This window comes from Fopius arisanus, unplaced genomic scaffold (genome assembly GCF_000806365.1).
Source record: "Fopius arisanus strain USDA-PBARC FA_bdor unplaced genomic scaffold, ASM80636v1 scaffold00014, whole genome shotgun sequence".
In the NCBI taxonomy this organism is placed as follows: domain Eukaryota; kingdom Metazoa; phylum Arthropoda; class Insecta; order Hymenoptera; family Braconidae; genus Fopius; species Fopius arisanus.
In genome coordinates this window covers 1,365,160-1,375,423 of record NW_011887753.1, presented here as the reverse complement: position 1 = coordinate 1,375,423, position 10,264 = coordinate 1,365,160, and the positions used below count along the sequence as shown (strand labels likewise).

Genomic DNA, 10,264 nt, shown 5'->3' with positions numbered 1-10,264 from the left:
TATTTAACTTGTTGAAAACTGTGATCAAATGGTAAATAATATTCCGTTTTAATTCTGTCTTAAATTGTTATTGTTCAATCCCATTCAATTTAATAAAAATCCTAAAAAATCTCTCAGTTCCACGAAAATTCCTGGATTTCCCCGAATTATTATTACAATTCAACTGATCAAAGTGGATTACGCGTTCTATTTTGTCTATCACAAAAAATCGAGACTAAAAATAGAAACAGGATATTTCGAGCTTTTGAGTGATTGAATGAAAAAATTCGGGTGGTTTCCTGCTTTACCCTGAACCTCCCAGAGGTACCTGGAGTCTCCACCAGGGCTCGGATGAGTTGTTCATCTCCAAAAAGAGACAACTAAAAAAAGAGCAGAGCAAACAAACACGTAAGAGACAGCGGAGAGTCTCGGACGTCTCGGAGAGTTGACAGTCCCAATTTATCGAGGGGTTTATATCGAATAGACTGACAATTTCAAGTGTTATTCTAACCTCAGCAGCAGTGCGTGTCATCTGGTGAATCATCCTCGATAATTCGCGATCTCCTGCTCTAGTTTTCGTGAGACACCCGAGAGAAAATCCCATTGATGGGTAAATCAGTGTTCACCTGACATTTTCATCGCTCCATTAATCCCACCCCACGTCCCCAGGTCGCTGTAGTCCCAAAGTAATCTCTCAATAAAACCAAAATACTGAAGCATTAATTTCGAAGTAATAAAAAAATAATACCTAAAGACTTCCAGAAGACTTCTATTCCATTTCCACTCCCTGAATAATGAAACCCTCAGAATAATTCACCCCTTCTCCTAAATCTTACCAAGAGGATGATGGAGTTGAGCCACAGTCTGACCCTCAACGAGGACGCCCTGGACCAGATACCCGAAGCAAAACGTCCAGTCTTCGTGTTTGAATGGCTGCGTTTCCTGGACAAAGTGCTTGTGGCAGCCCAGAAGAACGACATAAAGGGCTGCCAGCAGAAGCTAGTGGAGCAATTGACACGTCATATGCAGGGAGCCCCAGGTCCTCCAACCAGAAGACTGATAGCCCGTTGTCTAGCAACTCTCTTCAGCGTAGGTGACACCTTCCTCCTCTTCGATACAGTCAACAAGTGCAACGATATCCTCAAGAACAAGGATGACTCCCCGAGCTTTTTACCCACTAAACTCGCAGCAATTTGCTGTGTGGGTGCAATGTACGAGAAATTGGGGAGAATGATGGGTCGATCTTACGAGGAAACTGTCCAGATCCTGATAAAATCCCTGAGGTCAGCTGAGTCTCAATCGAGGATCGAGATAATGCACACCCTGGAGAAGGTCTGCGCTGGGATGGGTACGGCAATAACAAACGTTCACAAGGAGATCTACAAAGTATCGAAACAGTGTTTAACTGATCGAGTGATGGCTGTTCGTTGTGCAGCAGCTAAGTGTCTCCTGGAGATGCTGAATCACGCGCCATTTTTGTATACCAGTGAAATCGAGAGTATGGCAACTCTCTGCTTCAGGGCATTCGAGGGTTCCAACTACGAAGTAAGATGTGCTGTTGCCAAATTACTGGGTACTTTAGTAGCAATGACGCAATTACCACCACCCAAGGGGAAAAACCTCAGCCAGAGTAAATCGATGAAACCAATATCCCTGGACGAGGTATTGAATATTCTAATGTCTGGCTTCCTGCGTGGTGGTGTGGGTTTTCTCAAGGGGACTGGCGAGATAATCAAGGGGAGCTCAGGTGTTAACCGAGAAGTACGAGTCGGTGTAACCCACGCTTACGTCGTTTTCGTGCAAATCCTGGGGGGCGTCTGGTTGGAGAGAAACATCGGGGCAATAGTCGCCCACGTTCTGGACCTAGTTGCCAATCCAAAAGCCGCTAGTTCCCACGTGGACGCCGTTTACTCTAGAAAGTGTATAAATTTTATTCTTCGGGGTACTATTGGAAAACTCCTTGGGGAAGGGGCACAGGCAGCTGCCTGCAAGGAGACCGCCCACGTTATCCTGAAGCAGATGAATTCCATTGACTTCAATCCCGAGAATGCCAAGGACTGCAACCAAGAGACACTCTTCAGCCAGCACTTGTTGGTGTGTGCCCTTCAGGAAATGGGAAATTTAATTTTGGGACTGGGTACGACAGCCTCGAATCTCCTGACAGAGGCCTCTTTGAATCTCATTGACACGACGATGGCTGTCCTGGTACATCCCTGCCAAGCAGCTAGACTGGCGGCTGCATGGTGTCTCAGATGTATTTGCGTGGCGGTTCCCAGTCAGATCACACCTCTCATCGATCGGTGTGTCGAGGGTATCGAAAATATGCGGAGCTCTCCCGAAGCAATTGCTGGATACAGTGGAGCACTGGCTGCAGTTCTGGGGAGTGTGAGACTCTCGCCTCTTGGGGTGCCTCATACCAAGGGAAAAATTATTTTTAATACTGCTGAGGAGCTCCTCAGGAGTGCCAGTCAAAACAGCAGACTCTCCCTCAACAGAACTCATGCTGGTTGGTTGCTCATTGGAGCTATTATGACTCTGGGTACTGCTGTGGTCAAGGGACTACTACCCAGGATGCTCCTCCTCTGGAGAAACTCTTTTCCAAGGTCCTCCAAGGAATTGGAGAGTGAGAAAGCACGAGGGGATGCCTTCACCTGGCAGGTAACTCTCGAAGGACGAGCTGGGGCTCTCTCGGCAATGCACAGCTTTCTTCTTCACTGTCCTGAACTTCTCAATGATGATATAACCAGGAGACTACTCACTCCCATCGAGTCTGCTCTGGCTATGCTGACCAATTTGTCACCTGTTCTCAAGAATTATGGTCAACAGCTCAAGGCACCCACTGCAATGGTCAGGCTCAGACTCTACGAGACTCTCTTACTACTTCCTCCACAGACTTTCGAGGGCTCTTACACTCATTTACTCAGGATGCTCGTCTCGGAGTTCACGTTGACGGAGAATCCGGGAAACACCACGACCTCGTTATTGAGAATTGTGTGTCATGCCAATGATTCAGTTATTTTGGGTACATGGCTGCAAGAAACCGAGCATCGGACCATTGAGGATCAGGTAATTGAGGTTTTAAATTATTTTTTTTTCTGCCGTGTTTCATTGGCTATTTACAAATGTGGGAATTTTTCGTTTTTTTTTTCATGCTAAGATGGAACCGTGTCGAAGATCCGACGTCGAACACGTGAGTTCAGTCATTAAATTGGTCTAAAATTAAAATGTACTATTTACGCGAGGATTCCGGGAATTTTAGAAGTAGAAATGTGAAATTATCTTCATTCACGATAATTAAAATCACATCCCCCGATATTTATGTGATGTATAATCTTTGGGGAAGTAAAGAGCCTTTTTTTTTTAATATATTGCAGCTACAGCCAAACAGTGCAGCAGGTTCAGGTGCCCTGGAGCACAACGCGTGCTGTCTCTACCGTCCAGTTCCCTCGGACGAGATAATCCCAGGTCCACTCCCCCTGGGTGTCGCAGTGATCGACCTCTCGGTCTCCCTCTTCGGTCAGATTTTCCCGAGAGTAGCCAACAAGCACCGCCTCCAGATGCTGGACCACTTCGGTGAGTGCATAAAGCACGCAAAATCAGGTCGTCAGGAGGCGATTCAAATGAACGTCTTCACGGCAGTCCTGAGTGGTTTGAAAGGTCTGAACGAGGCGAAAACGGGTTTTGGCCAGGAGGACGTGAAGAAATTGGCGACGAATTTGATAATAAGTACGCTAGTGAGTGGTAATTCAATTCTGCGTTGGGCAGCAGGTGAGGCAGTTGGTCGTCTGGCCCAGGTGATATCCGATCCGAAATTCACAGCAGAATTGGCTCAGACGAGTTTCGATCGTTTGAAATCAGCTCGTGACGTTGCCAGCAGGACAGGTCACTCCCTGGCTCTGGGATGCCTGCACAGATACGTCGGTGGAATGGGTTCAAGCCAGCACTTGAACACGAGTGTGAGCATTCTCCTGGCCCTTGCCCAGGACAATTCATCACCAGTTGTCCAGGTATGGGCACTACATGCCCTGGCCCTGATAGCAGACTCCGGTGGTCCCATGTTCAGGGGCTATGTCGAGCCAACGCTCTCCCTGATACTCACCCTCCTCCTCAATGTGCCACATTCCTACATAGACGTTCACCAATGCATTGGAAAGGTCCTCTCAGCTCTAATCACTACAATTGGTCCAGAGCTCCAGGGTAACACCTCCTCCATCTGCATGGCACGCTCATCCTTCCTCTGTGCCTGTGCCATAATGCAGGATCACCAGGATCCTCTCGTCCAGGCCGAGGCCACTGGATGCCTCCAGCAACTCCACTTATTCGCCCCCAGACACGTCAATCTTTCCTCTCTGGTACCAAATCTCTGTCGTACATTATCCAGCAATCATCTTCTACTGAGAAAAGCTGCGATATCGTGCCTGAGACAATTGGCCCAGAGGGAGGCGAAAGAGGTATGTGAGCACGCCATGAGTCTTGCCAATGAAAGCAGAGATACAAATATCGTCGAGGGTCTCACCATCACCGAGACTGGTCTTCCTGGTGTGCTCTTCAGCATGCTGGATACGGAAACTGATAGTGCACTGATTAAAGATATTCATGATACTTTAACCAGCATGCTGCAGATGCTCGCCGCTGACAATCTGTCACAGTGGCTGTCACTCTGCAAAGATGTTCTCACAGTTGCGTCTGAGTCGAGCAATCCTGAGGAAATTGCTGCAGTGACCACTGACGACAGTGCAGTGGATAATGATTCAGCTGATGCTGAGGGGGACGACGATCAGGCTGAGTTTCACGCTGATGAATCCAAACAGCGTCCAAGTGTCTCCCCCAGGTGGCCGACGAGAGTGTTCGCTGCCCAGTGCATCAGGAGAATCATCGCGACATGTATGAACAATAAACAGGCGCACTTTGATTTGTCAATTGCCAAGGAGCTACAGCAGATTAAGGGACGAGGGGATTATCTGGTCCTTCATCTGTCTGATCTTGTACGGATGGCTTTCATAGCAGCCACCAGTGACTGCGATCCACTACGTCTCGAGGGACTCCAGACCCTCCAGGATATCATTGATAAATTCGCCAAAGTACCAGAGCCGGAATTTCCAGGGCATCTGCTGCTCGAGCAGTTCCAAGCCCAAGTGGGTGCTGCCCTGAGGCCAGCCTTCTCTGCAGACACAGCCTCTCATGTTACTGCAGCTGCCTGCGAGGCCTGCAGTGCCTGGATTGGCAGTGGTGTTGCACGAGATCTCAATGATCTCCGTAGGGTGCACCAGTTGTTGGTGTCGTCATTGGAAAAATTGAGGGAGGGGAATACACGTCCCCAGCTGTACAACGAGAGTCTCTCGACCCTAGAGAGGCTTGCTATTCTCAAAGCCTGGGCTGAGGTGTACGTTGTTGCCATGATAAACGAGGGAACAGCACCGAGCACTCTCGACAAAACGAGAAATTCCAATCCGACGGGGTCTGACGATCTATTCGGTCAGTTTGAGTCACAAAATGAGAGTCTCCTGAGCCTAGTACAACCAGAATTACTGAGCCTGAGTCAACACTGGCTGGCAGCCCTCAGGGATCACGCCCTGCTGTCTCTTCCACCTGAATTCTCCAGCCAATTACCGCACGATGGAGGTGCATTCTACACGACTGACACCATGGAATCAGCCAGACCTTATTACGCTAAATCCTGGGCACCGATTCTCCATGCAGCCACCCTGTGGCTCAATGCCAGAGGCTTCAACCTTGATTCTGACACTTCTGACGTAAACAATCCAGCCTCAACCCCGAATAACAACCGAGGAATCAGCAATGTCAACAACAACACAGACAATACTAAATCCAATTTCAATATCGAACGTTTCCACCTGTTATTTGGCATCTGCATGGAAGCCCTCTGCAGCCCCAGGTCATCAGAGTCTACTCAGAATATCGAGACGTGCCTGAATGCCTTGTACACACTCCTGGACTCATCCTGGACGAAACAAGTACTCACGAAGGACTCGGCCCTGTGCATTGAGCTCTGCAATGTCCTCCATCGATTGATCCTCACGAGGGAGAGTTTCGTGGTCCAGAGGATGTCGATGGAGGTGTTGAAGCAGGTGATGAGAGCCACACAGGAAAGACTGAATGACCAGAAGAAAGCAAAACTCAAGGAGCTGACACCTGACAATCAAGACGCCAGAGACACTGATCTTGATCTCCTCGGTGAAGGAGCCACTGGTGAATTAATACCCGGAGAATCCCTGGTATTTGCAATGGTCGAGGTATGTTTGTGCCTCCTGGTGAGGCAGATTCCTGCGTTGAATCCCAATCCCGATGGAGCCACGGCGATCCTCTCCCAGAGGGGATTTCTCTTGACTGAAGACAGTGGAAAGCTCATTGCCTCAGCCCTGAGCGTCATGGAGTCCCTTACAAGTCTCTGTGCACCCCAGGGTGCCATCTCCATCCTACCGACTCTTCTCTACCTCACCACTGGTGTAATCCACGAGATCGGGCTTCGTCCTGACAATCAGAATGCCAAAATCACCACTGAAGTGTCAATTCATGCTGCTTTGCACTGCCTCAAGTGCCTGATCACAGATAAATATGCGAGGGATGAAAGGAGTCGAGAGCAGTACACTGCACTTCTTCAGAGTGCCCTAGCCAAGATTCTCGATCTCGCCAAGACTGGTGACGATGGGGCGAAGATGGATGAGGTGACCATGATGCTGGGAATTGGTGTTTTTGTCCTGCATGCTGCACCCCAGGTCGTCAGCGCTCTCAATCTTCTCTTTCCCTGTATCAATCACTTCAGACAGGCGATGCAGTCCAATAACACTCTTGTCAAGCTCAAGTGCGTTCAGACCCTGAAGACAATTTTTCTTTACCCCGAGAAGAGCATCAGCACACCGTACATCCATGCACTGGCCCCGAGAATTGTTGAGTACTTGTACAGTGACCGGAGTCAGCTCGTGGAGTCCGAGGTGGAGTTGTCATACACTCTGGAGTGCGTTGGGACTATTGAGAGCCTCATAGCACTGGCTGAACCTGGCAATCGTAAGTCTCTCCATTTATTCTCTCTTTTTCAAGAACTCGTAGTGATAATTGTTGTTTTTCACGCGATCATTAGGGGATTTAATGCAAGGTATTTACGGATGTGTTTTTTATCACTCGGTGTTCAGGGGTAATTCAATATTTAATGATGTGTTTTTAATTATTTTTTTTCCAGGGATCCAAATGCTCACTCTGTTGGTCCCGATATTGATAAATTATCTTCTTGACGAGAATAAACTTCAGAGGGGAAGCAAGTATCAAGTTACACTTCATCAGCAGAGTTTCCAGTGGCTGAGCAAAATAGGACCGAAGTATCCGCAAGAATTTAAGACTCTCATGTCACAGTCGACTGATTTGAAGACTAAACTCGAGAATGCTGTGCGTTTGAGCCACCAGCAAGCACAACGACACAATAAACATCCGGATACCCTCAAACCTATTAATAAAACAGCCACTCCATCGATTAAATTGAAGACAGATTTCTCGAATTTTAATTAGGGGCTGCGTCAGTGGATTGGTGATATTAGATTTAATTTAGGGGATTATTTCTTTTTAATTTTTTAAATTATTCGTTGGGTGCACTTTGCAGGGGATTTGTACAGAGTTTAGGAATTCATCAGGACTTGATCATGAAGCTTTTCGTTTTTTTTTTCTCATTTAGTTAATTAATTGTGGATTAAATTATTTTGGGAGGGAGGAATTGTCCATAATTTTCTGGTCAGTATATAGACCACTTGGCAATATTGGAATAAGTGCAAAACGAGAGAGGAGAAACTGTTACGACGAATCAAATGCAACGGGGAGAACTTAGAACGATAGATATGTAATAATTTAGAATCGATGTACAGAGTAGTGGAGAATTAGTCGAGTGTTCGAAATTCTATTTTTTTAATTTCCAATAGCACAAATGTAAAGGGAAATTGAATGATTTTTTATTATTGCTGTGGCATGAAGAGGTACGACAAATCTTCCTATTTTTATTGATTGATATTCAGTGAACCGATGCAACTGTTTTATTAGTTTACTGCTCTAACGAGGGGACTCTTACGAGGGGAGTGAAGATTTTTTAGTTATTTAGAGACACTAGAATGAGTAACTGTATAATTGTTAGGATAACAATATTCTCGTAAAGTCGTTTAGGAATAAATTAATCCCATTCATCTGCTCACCCTCAAACCCCTGTGAATGGATTTTAGTGGAATGATAGGACTTATAACTCTCGTCTAATGATTGAGGGAATCACCGTGAATAATTAATGGACAATTAATAAAAAGGAAATACCGTGGGAATGATGTCGAACATTGGGAGAATAGTCTCATACTAATTTAATCTGAGTGAAATATCGAATTGTCCAGGTCGAGAGTAATCATTTATATGTATGTATGGAATCAGTGTATAGAAAAAATTGTATCTGAGGTAGAAACAATGTCTTCCTTACGAATATCTAGAGGAGAATAGAAGAAATATAAAATAGAGATCCCACCAAAAATATTTATCAACTGTCGTCCATTTCTTTGATTCCCGATTCCCTGGATTCGAACTTCCCATCGATATGAGTCGATATGATTCGATTGGCGTTCATGAGTCGATTTTATTATTCGACTTTTTTTATTCGATTTTTGAGCGATAGCCATTATGCTCTTCTTTTTATGACTGGGTCTCATAATTCAATTAGAAGAACAGTCAGAATTAAATCTGATACATTTTGATTCGTCAAGAACTACTTGCTCTTCTTCAGGGAATAAAAGTGGAGTGTCAGTGTCGACAGAGCCGATAGTGTAATAAATATTTGCATCCACTAACCTCAAAATATCTGGAAATCCACAGGTAAGTGCAGTGAAGAATAATAACTGGTGATTGAATAATTGAAGAAGAGTTTTGCAAATGAGAGAAGGTCCTTTCAGGATGCTGAACTCGTCAGATCCTCGTCGTCCTGATAAGGAAATCAGGTACAAGCCGTCAGTGGCGAGTGGTCAGGCCCAGCCAGGTGATGATTTAACTCCTGACTACATGAACATCCTGGGGATGATCTTCAGCATGTGTGGACTGATGATGAGACTGAAGTGGTGTGCATGGGTAGCTCTTTACTGCTCGTGCATTAGTTTTGCCAATTCGCGAGTGACAGACGACACTAAACAAATACTCAGCAGCTTCATGCTGTCGATATCAGCTGTTGTTATGTCCTATCTTCAGAATCCTCAACCGATGACTCCCCCGTGGGCATCGGCTCTCCAATAATATTGCAATTATTCTCATCTCATTGAAATTTCAAGACCCTCATTAATTATTATGTATGAAAGACAAATGAAAAATTCTTTCTAAAATTCATTAATGAATGAATAATAAATAGATAAATGGCCATCAAAAGTGAGAAGTGATTAATATTAATAAATAAAGAAATTATAGTAAATTGATTCATAGACAATAGTAATCTGTTCACTTTATTTGCAGACTCGATAATTACAATGTTTCACGTGTGGTTCCTTATTTCATTTATCATGACGAATGTTACTCTCTTCAACGGATCACCGGGTCAAAGAGAATTTAAACGTTTGATTATAATTTGACATGTAATAACATAGTGTTGTCTTGTTTCTTGAAATTCATACGTAAATCACAAAGCGAAGAAAAGATACATTATCCTCCCTCATCTCTCATTATTGACCAATGATTAATTATTCAGGTGATAATTATCGACTCGATCATGGTACATAATGATAATATGTACAGGAACCTAAATGACGATTTCTCACTGTTTTATTTGTGTTGATTTATCTTCATTCGTTATCATTTGAAATTTGTGGCTTGTTTTGGGCGGTTTTGTCAACGGAATGCAACATTTCTCTCGACGTTATCATGATATTTCCCAATGATTTCCTTCATTGCGACGATTGATTGATTTATCTTCTGGCACTCAGTCAAGCTAATCCTACAGTGCAATTCACCATTTTATTTAATACAGACTGGTTATTTATCCATTAAATAAAAATTCACATTTGAACACTCAAATAAACTCTAAATTGCACGTATTCTCTTCAGGAAGCGAATTATCATTACGAAGTAATTCCACTCTCTTCCATAAAAATACTGTTTAATCCCTAATTATTGGTAATAATTTATGAATAATAATAAATATCGTTAATTTGGCCTTCCGTTATGGATTCGTAGCTTTCTCGCTTACAACTCTCGCGATTGAATAATTTTCCCACTCCCCCAGTCTCTTCCTGAATCATTATCATCCACAAATAATTTATCATCAGTG

The 10,264-nt window shown here is 44.6% G+C and overlaps 2 protein-coding genes across 6 annotated transcripts; both read left to right on the top strand.

Moving 5' to 3' along the window:
- The first annotated feature begins 382 nt into the window (after positions 1-382).
- Positions 383-7,754, top strand: LOC105263335 (HEAT repeat-containing protein 5B). 4 transcript variants are annotated; one of them, XM_011299481.1, is made up of 5 exons: positions 383-3,045; positions 3,137-3,169; positions 3,354-7,005; positions 7,079-7,093; positions 7,178-7,754. In XM_011299481.1, exons 1-5 carry the CDS (start codon positions 823-825, stop codon positions 7,498-7,500), a joined length of 6,246 nt encoding a protein of 2,081 aa, XP_011297783.1. In that variant the 5' UTR covers positions 383-822; the 3' UTR covers positions 7,501-7,754. The 4 variants fall into 4 exon arrangements, with proteins under 4 accessions (XP_011297783.1, XP_011297785.1, XP_011297784.1 ...); XM_011299483.1 differs by lacking the exon at positions 3,137-3,169; XM_011299482.1 differs by lacking the exon at positions 7,079-7,093.
- An 843-nt stretch (positions 7,755-8,597) lies between these two features.
- On the top strand, positions 8,598-9,416 carry LOC105263334 (protein Asterix). Of its 2 annotated transcripts, none has more exons than XM_011299480.1 (2): positions 8,598-8,829; positions 8,897-9,416. In XM_011299480.1, the coding sequence occupies exon 2, from the start codon at positions 8,908-8,910 to the stop codon at positions 9,238-9,240; it is 333 nt and encodes a 110-aa protein (XP_011297782.1). In that variant the 5' UTR covers positions 8,598-8,829; positions 8,897-8,907; the 3' UTR covers positions 9,241-9,416. The 2 variants fall into 2 exon arrangements, with proteins under 2 accessions (XP_011297782.1, XP_011297780.1); XM_011299478.1 differs by having other exon boundaries at positions 8,600-8,829; positions 8,907-9,416.
- Positions 9,417-10,264: the final 848 nt, after the last annotated feature.

Bases quoted from the DNA above. Each gene is read 5' to 3' on its own strand.
- LOC105263335 (XM_011299481.1), top strand. From the start codon at position 823: ATGATGGAGTTGAGCCACAGTCTGACCCTCAACGAGGACGCCCTGGAC. The intron at 3,046-3,136 runs GTAATTGAGGTT...TTTCATGCTAAG, and splicing joins ATCGGACCATTGAGGATCAG to ATGGAACCGTGTCGAAGATC. The intron at 3,170-3,353 runs GTGAGTTCAGTC...AATATATTGCAG, and splicing joins GAAGATCCGACGTCGAACAC to CTACAGCCAAACAGTGCAGC.
- LOC105263334 (XM_011299480.1), top strand. From the start codon at position 8,908: ATGCTGAACTCGTCAGATCCTCGTCGTCCTGATAAGGAAATCAGGTAC.